This window comes from Apiospora hydei (genome assembly GCF_038363865.1).
Source record: "Apiospora hydei strain CBS 114990 chromosome Unknown utg000010l_segment0_segment0, whole genome shotgun sequence".
NCBI lineage: Eukaryota > Fungi > Ascomycota > Sordariomycetes > Amphisphaeriales > Apiosporaceae > Apiospora > Apiospora hydei.
The window spans coordinates 2,023,847-2,044,460 of NW_027117369.1; the positions used below are offsets into that span (position 1 = coordinate 2,023,847).

Consider the following 20,614-nt stretch of genomic DNA (forward strand, 5'->3'; position numbering starts at 1 on the left):
GTTTGCCAGCCCCAGCGGCGGGTTTTTTTATACTTATCGACGTCAGAGACTAAACACCTGCCAGCCTGCCGAGGGAGGCGGCCTTCTACGTACGCATTAGGCAGTTCGTGATTTGTCAGTCCAATGGCGCAAGAGGCAGCGGCATGTTCGGCGTCCAAGCCACAAATCAGGGTATTGATTGATTGATTACATATGTGCATACTTTAGGTACCTAGTACACCTAATTGCCAGTCCTAGGTAGCGTCTCATTGTTGCTTGCTGTTGTCAGCTTCCCATGGGAGCCGCAGCCGACTCTGACGTGAGATGCCTTGAGACTTGATTAGGAACACTATCAGAACTCACTAATATGATCTCGCATCAAGCTCAAACCGTATCTTGGTGACTATGAATTCTCCCGAGTTCCACCAAGCTGGTAGCACGGCGGGATGACGCCATTCAGACGGGAGACCTTTGTCTTTGTCGGCGATAAGGATTGTTATTTGTTCGTGGTAATGTCGGGGGTCTATGTGCCATGTGGCAGCTGCTGGAGATCAATAATACCAATTCTATACATACTCGACGTGGTCGTATGCGGCGGCGACCTTGTGGTCATTCATGTCCTGGGCGTACATGTGGTACCAGAACCGTCAGTCATGTACCGAATGGTTCCTTGAATGGCCTCAGTTCAAGCTGGATTTGGTTTCCATTCATAGCCTCGTAGGCGCTGCATGGAATTACAGATTATTGAGACGGCTAGGTTATCGCATCGACCATTCGGTCTCCTTGCTCGCTCCAATGTGTGTTGCTCGATCGGGCTGTTGATCTGGCGTTCCAGCTAGCCGGGGCCGTTAAGACCCCAGGGGTCCAACAACGGAGGGTGCAGATCGAATCCTTGTTTCCTCGTTTTTCTGCCGCCTCCCCGGTCAGATACGTACAGTATCACTGTTCAACAAGGGACCTAACATTGCCATAGATCCGAGCCCCTCTTCTCGATGCAATCAAGCGCTCGGTAGGGAACCCCGAATATTTTGCAGTCAGTGGAATGGTTCAATGCATCGAAGTTTTCGCGACAAGTGCAGCTGAAGCTGAAGAGGATGAAAGGATGGATCCGAGCGAGGTTCTCTATCCTTTATCGATACGCCAAAAGTTAGCTGCTGGGGTCTGGTCGCGTCAAAAAAGTCCAGAGGTACCAACCAAGTAGCTGACACTTGAACGCAACATGTGGCTTCAACTCCGGCATTGCCCATCATTAAGATTAATCAGTTCTTTTCGTGTCATTAAACAAAAAAGTTCCTGTAGCCAAGCTCCAACTCCAAGAGACCTACATGTACTTACTCAACACCAAGACAACCTGCGCATTGCTGATACTTGTATGCTAACATTTATGTAAGTACGTTCCATGCCATTTTACGACAAGACGCCAAAACATTGCGGTGTGTCAAGCTATCTTGCTTTTGCAACCCACCTCACTCGTCAGCCTGCTTGCCTCTCGTAACTGCTCGGGAGCTGTTGGACCACTACTGTGGAACAGGACTCGCTGCCTGGCCAATTAGCAAACCAGTTTGCGAGGAACTTTGGCCTGATCGCCTTTGCGGAGTTCCATGACCAACTGCTGCATTGTTCGCTGCCGGGCACTCCTCGTCTCGCTTTTCTCTAGACGCAGCAGCTGACTTGCCTTGCAGCTCTGACAACACATCAACCCGTACATCCCTTGGTCGACGTCGAACCATTTCACCGAACGCCCAGCAACCGAGGAAAGAAATAAAGCACCAGGACATCCCAATCGGCTGAGCACCCAGGGCTTTGCCGATCTCCCAGCAATTGTCGGCCCACCCCACGATATCCCAAAAGAAGGGCGACGAGTTATAGCGACGATATTCCGCCCCGGGGCGCACTGGCAGAACGGCCTTGTATCATTACCAAAAAACTGGGATCTGAGACGAGACTAAACGGCCCCACGGCAGACGGTCCGCCGTCATCATCAGACTAAGCAGCGCCGCACCTCGCCGGATTGCTCCCCTCCAGCCCTCCTCACATTCTCTCTCAAAACCACGACCCCTCTATTTATTTTCCATCTGGGTTTGTCCCCGCGAGGACAGCCCGATCCCACGTCAAGGTGGCTTCATCTCAGACAATCCTGGCATCATCTGGTGCCTTCCAGAACCTGACCCAACTGTTGCCCCCGTCCCTAGCGACCTACGTCGACGCTACCATCAGTCAGCTTTCGGAAGCGCTCGCCGGTTCCAACGAGTACATCGCAGCCCAGGGCATATCACCCACCGTCCTATACTCTACCCTCGCCTGCGCCGCTTTGGCGATACCAATCGGCATGTCTCGACTCCCAGGTTGGCCGTCGGGCCGAGATGGGCTCTCGCCTTTCGGTTCGCAGTCGGATGGCGTCCCTCGTGTCACCGACGACGACTTCAGCTACATTACATCAGAAGACCTCGAGCACTCGCTACGCTCGCCGTCGCGGACCTACGACCCCCATGGCCGGAATCCACCGGCCAGTGCAGATATCGAGGATGACATACTTTTAATCAAGCACAAGGGCGTCACCTATCCTGTCCACTTCCCAGCCTACTCGATCGGAGATGGAAAGCTATATGTGCACGATGTTCGGGAACGTGTTGCATGGCTCATGAAGATCAGCGAGCAGCGCAGCCAGAGAATCAAGATGCTCTACAAGGGAAGGAATCTCAAGGTGGACCCCAGCCAACCCATTCCCGTCCGGGAGTACGGTGTCAAGAATAATAGCGAGATTCTTGTCGTTCTTCCCGAGGGCAACGAGTCGGATGACGATTCCAGCGAGTCGGAGGAAATCATTGTCACGGACCCCCGTGATGAACAGAAGCCTAAGAAATCCAAGAAGTCTAAGAAGGGCGGCAAGAAGAAGAAGGTCAAGAGCCCGCGCGACAGCAACGCCAACTTGGACATACCAAACTCGGCCGAGGCAGAGAGAAGATCGTCTGCCGACGGGTCGAAGATCCCGAGTCGGGTGTCGTCCCCAGCCGTGCCCGCGGGGCCCATGGAGAAGCTCGATTCCATCAGCTCGCACTTCAGCACCAAATTCCTACCTCTGTGTGTCGAGTTCTCCGCCAACCCTCCCAAGGACGACAAGAAGTGCGTCGATGAGCACCGAAAGCTCAGCGAAAGCATCATGCAGCAGGTACTACTGGAGCTGGACGGGGTGGATACGGGCGGTGATCCGGATGTCCGGGCCAGGAGGAAACAGCTGGTCAACCAAGTGCACGACGTGCTCAAGGGCATCGATGAGCACCTGCCGGAGGGCGCGACGAAGTCCAACTGGTAAGATCGGTTGGGTTTGTGGTAGACTATTGTGCTGCATGCAACAAACAACATAACATAGGACACTAGAAGAAGGGAGAGAAATAGGATAATACCTCCTCTTCGGCTGCTCTTACGATGAAGTGACATGGGTCCCAGACCTGGTGAGGTGGTTGTGTATTTATTGATAGGGGCTTCCGTCCTCGGATGGGCCTAGATGGAGAGGGCAGAACGGCAGGCGTGGGATGTACCACAATGCGTTTTATGCTGCACTGTACAATACGAATTTCCCCGCATCAATGAAATTGTAGCCAGATCTGGCCCGAAGGTATCTGACGCCAACCTCAGCTCAGGGCAGATACATCAATTCCATCAATCTTATCAATCTCATCAATCTCATCAATCTCACAAGGAACGAATGTCCTAACACTACCGTTGATTGCAGCTCTACTCGCTTGCAAATCAGTGACCAATGCATACATAAATGGCAATGTGTTTTGTTCGATTTTAATAATGTGAAAGCGACCGTATAATTCATGTGTATTATTCAGAGTGATTGATCTTAAGCCAGATCTGCCGGCCTTTGGTGGTCGGTCGGGTCTATTGTAGATCCAGTTCATCAAATGGGATGACTGGAATGACTGGAAGGATGACTGATCTGCCCCACCGCCTTTGTTCTGCAGTCCGTCTGCTGGTCCCGTGGTCACTGGTGGCTTATGCTTATCAATCGCTCTTATCGCAGGTGCGCACTTCGGCTGATAAGTTGAGACCTCCTGCAAAAGCGTAGGTCAAAAACCCTAGAGTGTGGCATTGTGTGGCCTGGGACCGCGATCCAGCCCCACCCGCCCCCCAATCGGCTTAGCTCATCTTTGCCTGCGCACTTGCCCCAGCCTGCCAACAGGACCGCTCCAAAATTCTACGCACATTTGATATTGTCTAGTTGCGACCATCAACAAATCACTTCCCCAAGGTGAACATTACGGCAACCACATCGCCCAGCGAGGAATAACATTTCCCGGCTCCCAAGGTAAGACACAGGCTTCTGGAAAGGATCACTATCTTTCTTTGAAGTGTGCACTGCGAGCAGATTCCTCTTTTCTTTCTATTCTTTCCACAAATCCCACATACCCGACCGGAAAAGATGTCGTCCTTCGAGTCTGTCGTAAGTTATAACTCCCCCTCCAAATCAATCCCCCACGTACGCTTGGCCTCTATCGCGATCGGGCCTGGAACGCGAGCAATTGCAATCGACACGAATTGGATCGGGACCGACGACACGGATCTGCGCTGGATATCGACCGCGCCACACAATTATCGAATCACGCCGGAACTCAGGGGAGCAAGAGGTGGAATCATCGCGATACTCGGCCAAGCAGAACACCACATGATGGGCGAAACAGGATAGACCACTGACATGCTTTACTTCTACAGGTCGTCATTGATGGCAAGGGCCATCTCCTTGGCCGTCTGGCCTCGATTGTCGCCAAGCAGCTTCTGAGCGGTCAGAAGATTGTTGTCGTCCGCTGCGAGGCCCTCAACATCTCCGGCGAGTTCTTCCGCGCCAAGCGTACGTCTCTCCAACTTCCCAATCATCATGGATGGTTTCTTCGATTTCTCGCAGACCGTGCGTAGATGGTCTGTGGACAAGATACACAGGCTGCTACGATCATGGTCGATGGCACATTCTGTCATGAGGAGGGGGACCATGCACGAAATGAACACAGGTTCCGAGACTGACCCGAATCCTCCTATAGTCAAGTACGCCGCCTACCTCCGCAAGATGACGCGATACAACCCTACCCGTGGTGGTCCCTTCCACTTCCGCGCCCCGTCTCGTATCTTCTACAAGGCCGTCCGTGGTATGATTCCCCACAAGACCGCCCGCGGTGCCGCCGCTCTCCAGAGACTCAAGGTCTTTGAGGGTGTCCCTCCCCCTACGACCTCCAGAAGAAGATGGTCGTTCCCCAGGCTCTGCGTGTCCTGCGCCTGCAGCCCGGCCGCAAGTACTGCCTTGTCGGCCGTCTCAGCCACGAGAACGGCTGGAAGTACAAGGATGTTGTTGAGAGGTATGTTATACTGGTGTCCCCGGTTGAGTCCAAAGGGTGTACATGGCTGACTCTCGATGCTTTACAGACTGGAGGAGCGCCGCAAGGCCAAGTCCGCCGCCTACTACGAGCGCAAGAAGCTGGCCCAGCGACAACTGTCCGAGGCCAAGAAGAACGCCAAGGTCGACGACAAGACTGCCGAGGCTCTCACGAACTTCGGTTACTAATTTCTCGTTGTCTGACGACTTGTTTGTTCTTCGTACTTCTTGCATTTTCGGGGGTAAGGGCAATATCCACAATCACACATCACCAAAACGAGTCACCTTCGCAAACTAGATCTGGCGTGAAGGGCATGGGAAAGACATTCATCGACATCTTTTACCTCTTTGTCAGCAACACACCTTGCGAACCCCAACGGTTCCTCGGAGTGGATAACAGACAAAAGAGCCTGGTTCGCATCGACAGGGGTTGGGGATTTGGTTCACCGGCTTCAGGAGAAGGGACCTGTGTTCATTGTCAAATTCGTCGTCTAGGAAGTCTAGGATTCCGAAATGTGAAATGAACCAAAAACTTGAACGAAAGCTAGCTGCACAGGGGTTTTGTGTGTCTTGGGTCAATGCATGTGATGGTAACGACGGTATCGGCGTACTTTGGTTTGGCGAAAATAGAGAGAACAGCAGTAACACCCTTTCCGTTTCACTTGCAGCTCGATGTGATGTCGCCCCGAGTGATGTCATCAATGTGCTTGCTCCGTGTCGTCTACTGCCGCCAACCTCTTAACCTCTTACACATCCCACTGTCTCGTCATGCTGTGCCTCGTCGGCTACGGTAATTTCCAGTCAATTAAATGCCCACCTTGCCATCGTTTGGGTCGAGCACCACGGTGTGCCACTGCATGGGTTTTTGGCCAGATCAATTGAGATCTGTAGGCATAATTAGGTGGCTTAAGTCTGCGTTGATCGGCACATGCGGCTCATGGACCCTGGATGCCCACAAGTGATTATGCCTTGTTCGTCCTTCTCAACTGTTTTCCTGTGACCCTTTAACAGCACATCGCGCGTAGCTGCTGGATGGCGAGGGCACCCCACTGAAACGACAAGTGTCACTATATTACAAGCCATGCTCTCAACTCATAATGGGTATGGCCCGTAGCCACCTGGAATGTTCTGCCGATTCCCACTTCCTGATTTATCGTCTCATTTGGCATGTCGCTTTGAGCGTGGTCTCTTGTGGAAAGGGGGAGCTTTTCCTTCTCCGGCCCAAGCGGGCTTCTGGGAGATTTGCGAGCTCTGAGTCTATCGGAGACAGTACTGGAAGCCAGCCAGATGGGGGCAGGGAGGAGTCGGCGCCGGTTGACGATGACAAGCATATCATGGACATTGACGACCTGAACAGAGACGCTTAGGGAATGAGCTAGCAACCACTGACTATCATAGCACGATTATGCAACAGAGAGGAAGGGTCGGACAAGAAAGCAATTGACAAGCAACATTTTCCGAGCGTCATTCGGTTGATGGTGGCCACGACGCTGACCCCCACGGGTAGTTGGGGATGCACACAAGCAAGGTTCAAGATACTAAGCCAGCAGGAAAGACGTCGCAATGTTCGGGTCAGGACTTCGTTGGAAAGTGAGGGATCCGTTCCGATTTGTAAAATACATTTTATCTCGAGATAAGGAGTATCAAAGGTCATACTAGCCATTTGGACTGCATTGATTTAAAGGGAGTTTGGGTCAAAATAGTCACACTCATCAGATCAAGGCTTCTTTCCAATGTGATAACATAGTAAACAGTCAATCCAAACACTGGTGTATCGTAAGTTCAAGTCATGTACAAGCGCTAACATGAAATGTTTATGATAAGGAACGCATTTCTTGGCCTCCATTGGCCACTGCTACACTGCTGAACCAGCCTCTACTGGTGCCGGTAGTGTGACTCCCTATCCTGTGGAAGAGACTATAATCGACATCGTGCTGATAATGCTCATCGCAGATTGCCGTAACACATGGTCACAGTGTGAGCTTGGTACTAAATGGGGCAATACGGCGACATGTGCGGCAGGGCCATCAGCGTGAATTAACTGGCGACAGTGCTTGCTAATAGCAGTGCTTGCCCATAACTGTATTATCTGAGTCGCCTGAACAAAGCACCATATGTTATGAAGGGGCATTCCCTCTCGCCTGATAGACTCGCACGCTGGTAGCTCAGCCGAACAAGCGAATCATCCTGGAGATACGATAATTCAACCATTTAAAGTCAAGATTCCAGTGCCGACGGTCAATGAATGATATGGGGAGGCCCAAATGTATAAGATGTTCTCTTTTAACTGTGTTTTGGTTTCGAGTTCATAGACTGCTATCTCTGCTACTTGATCATTCTGCCATAGAGAGATGATGACTTATCGCCACTGTCGTCCAGGTACATATATGCATACAGTCAGGTATGTGTCAGTCAGTCATGCGAAGCTCTTAACTCTTGATGTCTGGGAAAATCCAGACATAGCTGAACAGCAATGACATTGAGGGTGCGAGTGATGCAATGAATTGACCCAATGCACATACTGTATCTCAAAGTACAGACAAACCTCACGTCTGTTACTCCTCGCTCGTTTCTCGCCTATCAAGTGATACAATATGCTATTAGTAACATTCTCTCACTTTCATCTATCATCTCCCCGTACCCACCCACCAAGTACCTTATCTGCTCGGACTATAACCTTCGAACCTGCTTGAAATTCGCCAATCTATCCCCCATCGAAGATATTCGCATCCACTGATCGTTGACCGCTCTTCATCCTCATGTTTTGACTGGCTCCGGCTCTTGGGTCAGGATAAGAGTTTTCGACTACCCAAACCTACCCATGAGGCCCATGGCCCATGATGACGGTGATACCATAGCCAACTAGATGGTCCGGCTCAAAGCCTTTGCTTGAATACGGCCTTCTTTCCGCTAGGCTCTTGATGGGTAACGGTATACCCTACAGCAGGTGGGGCGTCGTGACCCACACAAACCACCGGAACGGGATGAGAACGGAAATATGAATAGATCTTCACTTATCCGTTTGTCGATGAAGCTTGCCGGGCTGCCGGGTGGGCTTGCGGAGAAACCAAACCTAGTCAAAAGGGCATTCACCTCACAGCCGGCAAGCCGAAAGTATAAGGGGCAAAAGACAAAAAACATACAACACCGAGGATTCCCAGGTCGTCACCGACCCTAGTACTAATTCGGCTCTCTGCTGCTTATATATGGGAGAGCGGACGGGATCCCTAGTATTCAGCAGGATATGGTCGTATGTGAAAGATCTGTCTATTTAGTGGCATTATATTACATATGCTCATGTCGGGTCTAGCTTTGCGCATTTCAAGGAGAGGCTCACATATCAGAGTGCGGCCCGGCTACGTATTTTAGTAAATTTATATGGATAAAAGAGCGACTGATTGTATCGTGTAGATATACAACGGTGGGGGCCCCAAAAGACGAATGTGAGAAGGGAAATGTGCTTAGGGGTGCAAAAAAGACCTGTGGCCATCAGGTTTCTCCTGAATCCCCGTGGAAAGGAGACACCCCTATTTGACCCGGACGTGGCGAGCGACGATTCAGCGAGATGAGAAAACATCCCCTCATCAACTAAATCCAAATGCATCCAGTGCCCTCCTGGCCACAGACCATCTGTATAAGTTTCATATTAGCAGATGCTGTATTTGCAAATATGGGGTGCTGACGGGGGTATACTCACGACAGTGTTCTTTCCCTCTCCGGGGCAGGTCCAGACATCGCACTTCTCCTTCTGGCCTTCGCAGCGGCAGTTGGTCTGCCCGACGACGTGGCCGCCGTTGCAAGCGGAAAGATGGCCGCGCAACGAGCCTGGAGAGTGTGCTCGTCGGCCGCGGCGTTGGGCATGGCGACGGCGCCAGCGGCGAGGAAAGCGATGGCGGAGATGGTGACGAACTGCATTTTGAAGAAGAAAGAGCAGATGATTCGTGTGTAGCGGAGTGGAACTTGTTTGGTTCGGTCGTTGCTTAGTGAAGCTGTGTTGGCCTAGTTGCTTTGGGTGAGTTTGTCGATGATGGTGGAGGAAAAGCGAAGAGTCGGTCATTGCCAGGCTTTATATACTTGGAACTTCTGTGTCTTGGTGCCTGCTACTCATCTCAAGTCTCGCTGTACGTTTATAATATCATGGATGGCACTACTCATCGGCATGACTTTGCGTCGCCTCCAGGCCAGTTTCCCCTATCATGCACCACCACGATCATCACCACAGATTTCTCACCCTTATGGGAGGATGCGACATCTCCATACAGCCGGAAACTCGAACTGCGGAATACCGGTGATGTAAGACGAAGCCGTGAGGTTCCAGTTTGAGCCAACTGACAAAATCATCCCTACTGTTTGCTGTCAACGCATGTGTGTTGCACGAAAGGCTTACCACTCAGTGAAGACGGCAGTGTCTGGCCGGTCATGGTCATGTGCTGTGTGTCGAACTCACTACGCCGGTAAGGATCGACGCGAAGTTGTTCCACGATTATGATGTCGGCGTGCCAATGTTGATGATGGAAGTACATTGGCTACCAACTTGCCGGTGCGCCGAATAGCACCGCATAGTATGCGAGGAGTACTCTCACATCAGTCAATTTTGTTTTCCCAGACCCTGTCGCTGATGAGAAAGGGGGTTATCTGATGTCAGCTCAACAAAACAAGCCACCCAACGAAATGCTGGTATTCAAAGCCCGAAGAAGGGTCTTGTCAGGTAATAAATCCCGGGTCAAGTACCAGTTTGGTTTTCTGAGTAAGAGCAGCACTCTGCGAACCAACATATGTATTCTAGATCTTACAGGATACAATCCCAAGCTCTCGCACCTGGCGTATCGTGCGAAAACTGCTCTACTCCCAAACAGTCGTACAACACGAGACTTGGGGTAACTTAATCGTTTTCAGTCTGTCTTTGCCGGCAGGTTCGGCATTTAAATTCCAAGTTGGGAAACCACGGAGATTCAGGTTTCGCACCTGGTACAACTCTTGGTCAGGCGAACGGCGACTGTCGAGCAAGATGGGATTATGGTGGCTTTGTCGTTGTGGTGATCGACCTAACAATTATGTGTCATGAATAGAGTGGATGTTGCAATTGGTCATACATCTCAGTGTTTGGTCATTTTATCCCCTCCTTGCCCCCCCTTTAGGCCTTTGTGTAACGGGTCTGGGACATATTGTGGCTTACCTTACATTATATATATCTACTTCGCCAAGTCATGAGACGACATACATCGGCCTCTTGCTGTCAACGTCCATGCATGACATGATAGGCTAATCATCCATAAACACGAGGTGGAGATATAGAGAGGAAGGTCTCTTCCGTCGTAAAAAACGACCAATCGGATAGATTTCGGGGGCCATTCAGCCATGACAACTGCTGCCAATACTAAAATAAGATACATACGTAGGTGTCGGAAGCTAAGAGCTTTGAAAAGCTCTTTTGCTCCCTTCACGTTCTCATACTAATCACCTCAATACGCTGATAATGATGATCTACGAGGAAGGAGCCAGTCGACCGTGAGCAACCTTTTCCTAATCGCGGCATGTAAGAAGGGAGGCTTTTACTGCATCGCCCAATGATAAATATAATGGCAAAACAGCGTATGGATTACGAATGGGTTATGTAGTGATGCCTTTGAAAGTATCAACGAGGCGCGCCAAAAGACCCGCGGAACAGAACTTCCCAGAATGGTCAATACACTGAAACAACAACGAAAATCAGCTTAGCTCGACGAGGCAACTCAAGTCAACGCTATTTACTCCGTACGCTTCCTTCTCTCGCCTCTTGTTCCCCTTCAACGCTAGTCCAGCGTGAACTTGATGTCAAGAAAGCGGAAACCCCAAATTAAAGACAGAATTGGATCAACCGCAGCATCCGACGCCCTACTCATGGTGATTGCGATATTATGGTTCCCCATTGGCATGTTGTTCCCGTTCCTATTCACTCCTCCACGCTCACCTAAATACCTGTTCCTCAGTTGACTTCGTCATCCCACGGGGGCAACGGTGATGTCCAGTCCACTCCTCGTGGTCTGGAATTTCGAGTGACAGTCACATCATGTTATTTAATCAATGCTTATGTCGCAGATACGGGCCTTGGTGTCGATTTCATGTCTTTTATTTTTCCATATACAAGCTTCCCCTAATCGAACCACCACCCAAGCCTTATCGTGGATATGAGACCTGTCAATCAAACAAGCCTCAAATCCCCATCAGAGGTACATACCTCTGGAGCGAGGATCGGGTGCCTATTTCCATTTCCATCCTCGATAGCGAAATTATACCGTGTAGCATATGCCTTTTGACGAAGCTCCTCATGTCTAGAAAGTGAAGAGACCCTGAACTCGTGATGCCGTTGGATCACATTGATACCATCTTATACGTAATATCCGGCAGTCAGTCAGCCCCATCAAGTGGGTTCTTCAATACCGACCAGTATGTCGGCTCGGGAATTAGGACCGAGACGGTGGTATCCGTTTCCGGCGGAGAGTAGAGCGGCCAGTCATCAGCAGGTAGACTGCCATGTCATGGAAGGATGCTGCTTCTCAGACTTTCTCTCTGCCCCTTTTCTTTCCCCAACATGCCTCTTGCAAGGTTCAGGTTAGCGCCCCTGGGTCTGGAAACGACGATCTGATCAAATTCCATTCATTTCATGGGGTTAATGCATAAAGTAGGCCCTTGCAGGTAGCAATATCGCCGTGGTTGGCATATAAGGTTGACGATCTTGCGGTAGTTAGCTTCGTCGGGCATTTCCAGAATGCTCAGGGGCCTTTCTGTGTGATGAGTGTCGAGATCAGCAGTCTCAGAACCAACATTACTCACTGACTGGACTGTTCTGATCTTTATTATAGCTTGGAGGGGTAGGGATTACCCCAGATAACGCTGTTTACCGGGTATGGGGTCCCAATGGCCAGGTGCGAGCTAACGGCACTTGACAGGAAATGCTTGATCCCGGTAACCTATAGGGGGTGGTTTCATTCGGGGCCGGTATACCCTATATCAACAACCGGGCACATGGTAGAGTCTCATTTCATTCGGTGTCGCCCACATGGCTCAACCTCTAAAACCGCCCCAGCCACCTCCGCAAGGCCGTTGTTCATATCCATCGCCGATATTAAGCTGTGCGGCCGCATCTGGGCGAAGGTTGCCGTAAGGGAGCACATATCCACTCCATGTTAGAGATCCTTCTGTGAGATGAGGATTTGTCGTTTTAGTCTGGGGATGGCCCTGTACCAAGAACGACAGACGCTGGGCGGAATCTAGAAACTCCGGCGCGGACATGTCCTTTTTCTTGGTGATCGACATGCTACTCCCTTTTTTTTCTTGTCTACCGGTGTGCATTTAAACTTTTCTAGCCATGAGGTCCCATGGAGATCAGTGGTTTGACGTTCCAGACTCGAGATGGAATTGGCTGGCACTGGATGGGGATTGGTCGGATTGGCAGGTGGAAAAAACGCCCAATCCTGTCAATCGGAGCCAAACGGAGCCGAACCGCAGGTCGAGGGAGGGGGAAAAAGATCACCGTTTTCTTCTCTCGTGGGCCGGCCCAGAGACTGACTCGGGCTCCGTTTCGAACTTCCAAGTTATTCGTGCCTCCACCGTTGAAGATCGTGGAGCCTCGGGCACTCCTGCGCAATCCGACTTATTTTACCTACAGATTCTCTCCTCCATAGGATCTACATGAGGAAACACTTACCAACGCGCTGACTAACTTACATAACCATTCCAGAGGGGTCTGATTATGTTCAATTGTCTCCTTTGTAAAGTACCTAGGAACTAGCTGGCAAGTGGGGGAGTTGTGGCCAGGAACAGACACGACGTCGTGCTGGCCTGTCGCCCATGGTTGCAGCGCTAGGTACTCCGTAACGGGATCAGACTCTGTCAAAAGGGCCCCACCAGCAGCGTGCCAGCGGGGGGTGAACGCGCACGCGAAGCTATTCGCAATCCATACCTCTTCCAGGGCGAGCGGGCGTGCCAAGGATAGAGAACATGGGCTCACTTGCCATTGGTGGCTGGGATTCGTCTGGGGCTGGGGAGCGCGAAAAGGATAACAGCAATGGTCATTTCACTCTCCCTGTCTCTTATCTCTCTGTGTAATCAGACACAGAGGGGGGTGGAAGTGAACCCATTTCCAGCGAAAACGGCGTTCCGGGAAACCCCAAGTCCGACCTTACTCCGCCCCATCCCCGGGAACATGCCTACGCGGGAAATGAAGCCGGGACGCGCATCGAGCGACGTTTTCGTACTAATACTTCATTTAATCAATCAGGAACAGTGGATTTGGCCAGATAAGAGATCGATAGGGTAGATGCACCCGCCTGCTAGCTGACAAGGGGAGTTGAGTTGATCTTTCTCGATCGATGCGTGCGACAGACGGACGCAGCTGGGGCTTAGTTCCGTTTCGAAGGTTAGTACACGGTAATAAGACTGGATAAGATGTCCAGACAAGAACAAGGCCGGGCATCCAATCCATGAAACGCGGACGCCCACCCGTCGCAATGGTTCACTAACGGCGTCGGAAAGCCAGACCACGGGGATGCCTGCCGGCTACAGCTGCTGGCTTGCTCTTGTTGGCGTTGGCTCGTCGTCGCTTGGGGCTCCGATTGGTGGGAACGTGGGTGGGACGACGCCCTGAAGCGGCATGACGTAGAAAAAAACGCTAGTAGGGGGTTTTCGATGTTTCTCGTCTCTGATGTGTGCACGTGTGTCGCTGCTACGTCTTACAGTATCCAGTGTGCTGGTGGTGGTGCTGGTGGTGGTGTTGCTATTTCTGTTCACGAAGTTACAATGCCACGACGACTTGGTCTCGGAGCATTGAGCCTGGCATTGATTGCTCTGCTTGTCTTGTTTGTGTGCGCTATGTGGTCGAAGGGTTCCTGAAAAAGAAAAAAGCTCCGGCAGCCAGCCCCGGAAGAGGGACCCTGATCGAGGGTGACCTGCGCCCGATCGGGTTGCGCGTCGATGTTGTCACCAAAACGGTAAAAGCAACACGGGGTGGCAAGCGAGACTGGCGACCATGATGGCGATGAGGAATATACATAGAAACACTAGCGCCGTCAATCCCATCGGATCTCCTCGTGTTTTCGATTTGGAAGATGGAGAGATCGCGAGCTACTTGGTGACTTAGTCAGTCAGCTGCCTCTATGACACCCCCCAACAAGGCCGACTGACGTTGTTTTTCAGTGTGGTCTTCTTGACTTAACGTATTGTAGTAGTCCCGTCCCCAGTTCTCTTCTCGCTTCTCCGCCAGGTCCCCCGTCAGCACCTTGATTGAATGGCTTTGCTTGCTACCGAGGAGCTGCCCACCTGCCTGTGTGAGCTATGTATATAAGCGTGTCCCGCATTTTTTCCCAGCCCACAGCATCATGCTATTGCGCGTCCAATATGTGACCAGAACCGAATCATAACGGCGCCATGTGCTGAAAACCTGCTGCCAAGCGGCCCCCCAGATTGGTCAGTCGGAGGAAGCTGCAATTAGGTGTGCATGCAACCGCCGTCATAGGGGGCAGGCCCGCCAGCTAGTCTGCTGGTCACGTATCAGCCCGTCCTTTTTGACATTTGCTCTCTGCTCTGTCGGCGTCTGCTCGCCCTAACATCACTCACCCCGCGTTGTCTTGTCATTCGAAGAGGGCCGGCCCCCTCCCCTTACCCTTAACCCCCTCCTAAAAACTGGCGCTGCACCATTGCCCGGCTTTTCTCTCTCCGTCCTATAACTCTGGGAAAATCTGGAGATATGCGGAGGTTAGCGAATGGGGGAAAAAAAGAAAGAAAACCGAAAGTCCCAGGGTGCGGTTCGTACCTGACGACAACGAATCCATACCTACCTACAGTACCAGTACCACCCCCGGTGCCCAACCATGTCGTCGTGGTGTCGTTTGTGGTTTTATTGTTACCATAGCATTACTCAGGGCAACAGCGCCCCTTGTACGCGCACTTCCTCTGCGGAGCTGGCGGAGCCCCAGGGTAGCCCTCCCGCCGATCTCTCATCTCATTAAGCAGTCGTCTTCATCCCGACTGCAACGTAGCTACTTGTTTGATCCCCTCCCTCAACCCTCCTCCGATATGTAGATGGACGCAATTGGTCACAGCGGGAGCTCCTGTCCGGGCCGGGGTGCGCATCGTAGTCGTCGTCCTTGTCCTGCTCGCATTCCGCACTTGGCTTGGAGAAGGACAAGGACAAGCAAGGACCACGACGCAAGTGTAGCCACCCTATTTTCTTCCCGGTTTGGACCCTTTGTGGGGGGTTGCTGTGCTTGCTTGCTTGCTCGTACCCAAGCCGGGTCGGTCGCAACGGTACATAGCGCATACCGAAATATGGCGTATGCGGCGAACCTCTGCTGTCACCGAATTACTTCACAGCACATATTGGCACATGGAGGTGTAAGCCGCTAGCGTCTATGCCTATATCATAGTATCTCCGGCCGAGTCCGTCATCGTGACAAGACCCCACATGGGACCTCCTGCCCTGCCTACTACTACGTAGTTTCGCCCGTTTCGGGCCATCCGTCAGGTCGGTCAGAGCCAGGGCCTTGTCGTGCCTGCCTACGGGAAAGAACGGTATTGCGTACATACGTCGGCGTGCATAAAATAGAACACCAAAATACCTACCTACAGGAGCTATCATGAGCTACTAGCTGCATTGGCATGGGCGCGACAGGCCAGCCCCCCGTGGGTGAAGTTTGAAGAAAGAAAGCCAAGGCAGTTGTTTACTAGTTCCAGCCGACTGGACGAAACGAGCCAATCAGCTGCCTTGTCTGATCAGCGAAAGGAGACACCAAAGAAAAAGTCCGCAACCCACCTAGCCCAGCCAAAAAGCATCCTTGCTTGCTGCGACCGACGCACGGCACGCAACGCTGCCATGCCACGGGCGCCGAGGCGCTCGTCGTCCCGCTGATCCAGGGTCTTTTTTTCGTCGCTCTGGCGCCCTCCCTTATTTTGTTTTTTACCCTTCGAAGGCATTATGACATCGACGTGCAGATCTGTAGCGACACCAAGAGACCCTGATCGTCCCAGTCTTGCTAGCTGGAGATAGCAAGCATTGTCCAATTTTGTCCCTCTCCCTCCCCCCAATTCAACACCCAGACCGACCAGCTGCCAGCCGACCCCACTACCTACACGCATACTCATCCTTTTTTGGTCTGTAGGAAAGCGAAAGCCTACTGGGCGATTGGGTCGTCCTTCTTCTCCTCGGAGCATATTTCCTGTTCCTATGCCAGCTTTATCTTTTGAGTTATTAGACGCAGTAGCCAGCCCTCTTTTGCCGACGGACAGGGTAGGCATCTACTTATCCTCAATCCCCATTTGCTTACAGCAGAAAAGAAGAAAAAGCCGGACAAGGTTGTTGAATACGAAGTATAGAATGCTGGCAAGCTGCAGGTGGCAGGTCAAACTAGGCCAGACAGGACTTGGCTAGACAGGCCCGGCCTTATTGCAAAGGCCCCGTTCCGCTCTCAATTGTATTGGGGCCGTCGGTTTTCGTCAAAGGGAAAGTGGGAAAAGAAAGTGGTCGGGTCGGTAGGGCACGTGCAGCCATTGACCCTCCTCCTCCTCCTAACTCCTCCCAAAGTCACAAAGCTGATTGATTGTACAGTCAATGAGTGGTTCATCAGTCACGGGGGAGGAGAGCGATCTAGGCTTATGTAGACAAGGACATGGTTTGCAGTATAGAGTTTTTCCTCAGAGTTGTTGATATATCGGTAATATGATATTGGTAGGTACTATGCAACATGAAAAAGTCAAATTGTGTGTTTTGGTAAAGGTGTAATTGGGTATCCATCATAAGTAATAAAAAAAAATTCGAAAAATCAAAAACATCAAAACGTTTCGCTAAGCTCGTCGCCCTTCCTTTTTCCCACCCATGTACCCCCATTTCCATGAGTTTTCGAGCGCTGCTCAGCATGAAAAAAATCCCAATCCATCGAAAAACGCCGCTTGTAAAATGCTGCCTCCCAGTAACCAGCGGGTATCCATTTTCCTGCCAAGTCCGAAAGCCCAATCACCAGTAGTAGGAGGGACAATAATAAAAAAACAGATGGTAGACCATTCTGGTCCAAGAGGGGCCCTCGAGCGATGCCAGATCAGGCCCAAAAGCCCACTCTGCTCGTAGCCCGTAGCCCGTAGCGACTAGCGGCCATGTTTGGGTGCCAACCGCAGTGGGTTGCGTCCGAGGGCCAGAAAAGCAGCTCGACGTCAGAGACGCAAATTTCTGGCAGGGGAATGCCGGCCTAAAATAGCCAAGGGTGGTGGAGGGGGCTGTGAGGCTTTTCGCGGGCACCTCAGAGGGCGGCGCCGAGTCGTGATTGGCCTTCGGCCGCTTGCGACTAGTGACGTGGGTATCCCTCCAACTTCGACCGTGGGCGTCTCCATTCCGCCCAAACCGCACTCATTGGCGAACGCCCGCCGGAAATCCTCCAGCAGCTGCGGATTCATGTGATGGTTGCCCCCTCCTCCTCCAGTGATCCCTCCAGTGATCCCTGGCGATGGGACACACTATTTGCACATTCCAGTCCCGAACCAATGCCCAATGCTGGGAGGTAGCGAGCACTCGAATGGCAGACGGCAATCCAGCGTCTCGCACCCTGTTTGAGACGACGAGAAATGGCAATTGCCTTTGGGCGACTTGTGCCATCAATCCCACACCTGTGTGATCTGGTGTTCCATCCCAGCTGGGGCCCCGTTAGAAAGTTGTCGCGCGACAATGGGGTCAATCGAATGCCGATATATCCATAACCGTAATTTTGACTTGTCTCGCCGAAATCTTAGTAATGGTCGTCTCATGTCTGCATGGCCGCCGGACGTCGGCACATCGGGTTGCCAGAGGGCAACAGGTGTGCTTCGACTGCATCGCGAAACCGAGCATCGGTCTAGAACTCCGTCGCCCAGGGCCCAGACTTGCCAGGATGGTCGTGCTTCCGGCGAGACAGGGAATTGGCCTGTCTGCTGCAGCCATGCGAAGGCTGGATGTTCGCATTTCGCAATACCACGTGCGGGAGTCCCGAGTCAATTGGCGGCTCATCGGCACGCCCTTTTTGACTTTGCGGTTAAAGATGCGATGCATATCCAAGGATGGGTGACCGCCGGATTGCCGATGGCGCGAGTCTTCCGAGGCTTGCCCCGCACATCCCATGGATGGTGTACGGAGTTGACCATGGGAATGTCGAACAACTCTCTCGGTGCGCGCTAGGGTGGTAATTGGTTGCCGTGACAATGTTGTCACGTTTGTGTGTTATAGAATTAGTGAGAGATGCCTAACTAATGGCTCTCGTGTTTTTGTTTGCTTGTTGGCGGCTTCAGAACGTCTGAGATGCGGAAAGGCCGGCTCTCGTTCATTTGTAGCCGACCATCTTGGCGCACCGGTCGCAGTAGTAGATGTTGTGTCCGACGCGGACCATGCCCGTGGAGGCCGGGTCGTCAGTGCTGGTGGCCTCGACGGATCTGGCGCAGCGCATGCAGCGTAGCACCTCGACCGAGGCGATGGGCCGGGAGATGGTGTCCATGCTGGCCCGGAAGGGTGAGGGGAGATGACAGGTCGGAGTCGGAGGAAGAGTATGATGAGGCCGAAGAGGTGGAGGAGGAGCTGGAGTATTGCGCTTTGGGTGGTCTGGTCGCCATTTCGTTGATGTGGGAGGGTATGAGTAGTAGAGACACTTTGAACGAGGGAATGGCCCAAGGTGTCTGTCTGTCTGTGTGTCTCTGTGTGTGGGTGCGTATATATATATGGAGTGCGTTATATATATATATATATATATACTTAGTTGTAGACGACGATGATGTTCCAGAAATAGCTGAACGAGGTTTGAGGTGGTGGTCTGGTGTGTATATGTAGATGGTGGTAGTGTGGGATGCGGCAAGGTGGTGGATGGGGGTGGCCGTTAGAAATAGGTAGCCCTGGAATGGAGCTCTTGTTTGGAATAGTTTTGGCTAGATGCGAACTCGACTGATTGCAGGGTTGGCCTAGTGTTGGGTAGATGGATTCGTTCCGGAAGGGTCTATTTGCTTGGGGGTGAAAGGTTGCTGGTCCCGGTCAGGTAATAATAGGGAGAAAAGGGCTGAGTCGAGATGCCAACAAAGACTGGAGTCTGGATGGAGATATTGGACAAACCAGAGTTATAAGTGAAGTAGTAAGTAATATAACATCAGACTCTGGCAGGAAAAGCTATGTCATGTACGAAGTGGGGTCGGCCTGCGAAACAAGACAAGCGCACTGGGACCAGGTTTGGTGGATGGGTAGCGCTGCTGCTGGGCACTGGAGCCGGAGCTTGGCTGGGCGCTGCGCTTGCGGGCACTGCGACAGGGACAGGTTAGAGCGACGAGACGGAGACGGAGGCAGCTGGCTGTGGGAGCGTCTTGTCTTGGCGCCTTGTTTGTGCGATCTGGTCTGTGTTGTGTTGGTTGGGCCGGTTGGTCCAGTCCAGGGGGAGGGGAGCGAGGAGAAGGACGAGGGAGCGAGAAAGAGTTCGTTTAAAACTGTCCAGTCGAGTGAGTACCTAATGTAGGTGTAGTCGTAAACGCAGTCGCAGCAGTACGGATACGGTAGGTACCTCGCAGACTGTACAGCGCTAGTATTACGGGACAGTCGGGCTCGATGACTGACGGGCTGGATAGTTCGGGCGCTCTGCATTAATTAGACGGTGGATGGCGTGGCTTATGGCGACACCTCACAGCCGAGACACTGGATGGAAGACGGAGAGAGTGTGTGTGAGAGCGCGAAAGTACTCTAGGTACCGTACACGGGCACAAGACTCGCGCCCTCGGACAGGGACCTGGGTCGTAGATGCAGCAGTAGTCTGGACGAGTACAGCGGAGCACGAACACCACAGCCAAAGACACAACGGAACGGAATGCACAGTAATTGGGCGTGGAAGGTATTGGTCTGGCCCAGAAAAAAAAGTACGTAGGCAGCAGAGATAACCGACAGCGGCGGTTTAATAATAAACTCCGTTTTCAGTCCGAGTTTTTTTCTGTCGTCGCAAGACAGATCGGTGATTGCCGTGCGGATGTGTTCGTTTCAAGCAAAGACACCTGTCTGTCTGTTGTCTCTGGCGATGAGATGGGTAACGGAAGTGGTTTGGGTTTTGCGTCACCGTCTGGTGTTTTTATCGTCCGTAATCCAGTACGGTATTGGATGGAAGATGGGTTGACTCTTGCTGTTTCTGGCTTCTGGGTCGAGATCTTTTCGAGAGAAGGCTGGAATCATCGGTGGAAGAAGAGAAGAATCCAGCAAACCTCGGATGTGAGCCCGGGGGTGTACCGACTCTTTATGGGTGGTATCAC

At 52.0% G+C, this 20,614-nt stretch overlaps 4 protein-coding genes across 4 annotated transcripts; 2 read left to right on the plus strand and 2 right to left on the minus strand.

The window, feature by feature from the left end:
- Positions 1-594: 594 nt before the first annotated feature.
- Positions 595-3,292, plus strand: PG997_014846 (BAG domain-containing protein; the record flags this gene model as incomplete). Its single annotated transcript, XM_066819160.1, has 2 exons — positions 595-625; positions 2,172-3,292. 2 exons carry the CDS (start codon positions 595-597, stop codon positions 3,290-3,292), a joined length of 1,152 nt encoding a protein of 383 aa, XP_066661348.1.
- Positions 3,293-4,137: 845 nt separating this feature from the next.
- On the plus strand, positions 4,138-5,543 carry PG997_014847 (60S ribosomal protein uL13). The gene is made up of 5 exons (XM_066819161.1): positions 4,138-4,429; positions 4,699-4,834; positions 5,022-5,191; positions 5,215-5,333; positions 5,401-5,543. Exons 1-5 carry the CDS (start codon positions 4,409-4,411, stop codon positions 5,537-5,539), a joined length of 585 nt encoding a protein of 194 aa, XP_066661349.1. The 5' UTR covers positions 4,138-4,408; the 3' UTR covers positions 5,540-5,543.
- A 3,500-nt stretch (positions 5,544-9,043) lies between these two features.
- On the minus strand, positions 9,044-9,265 carry PG997_014848 (uncharacterized protein; the record flags this gene model as incomplete). The annotated part of the gene is made up of 1 exon (XM_066819162.1): positions 9,044-9,265. The coding sequence occupies one exon, from the start codon at positions 9,263-9,265 to the stop codon at positions 9,044-9,046; it is 222 nt and encodes a 73-aa protein (XP_066661350.1).
- A 9,401-nt stretch (positions 9,266-18,666) lies between these two features.
- On the minus strand, positions 18,667-18,837 carry PG997_014849 (uncharacterized protein; the record flags this gene model as incomplete). Its single annotated transcript, XM_066819163.1, has 1 exon — positions 18,667-18,837. One exon carries the CDS (start codon positions 18,835-18,837, stop codon positions 18,667-18,669), a length of 171 nt encoding a protein of 56 aa, XP_066661351.1.
- Positions 18,838-20,614: the final 1,777 nt, after the last annotated feature.

What these genes read in the sequence shown, in the direction of transcription:
- PG997_014847 (XM_066819161.1), top strand. Translation starts at nt 4,409, where the DNA reads ATGTCGTCCTTCGAGTCTGTC. An exon ending in TGTCGTCCTTCGAGTCTGTC is followed by an intron (nt 4,430 to 4,698) that starts GTAAGTTATAAC and finishes TTACTTCTACAG; the next exon opens with GTCGTCATTGATGGCAAGGG. An exon ending in CGAGTTCTTCCGCGCCAAGC is followed by an intron (nt 4,835 to 5,021) that starts GTACGTCTCTCC and finishes ATCCTCCTATAG; the next exon opens with TCAAGTACGCCGCCTACCTC.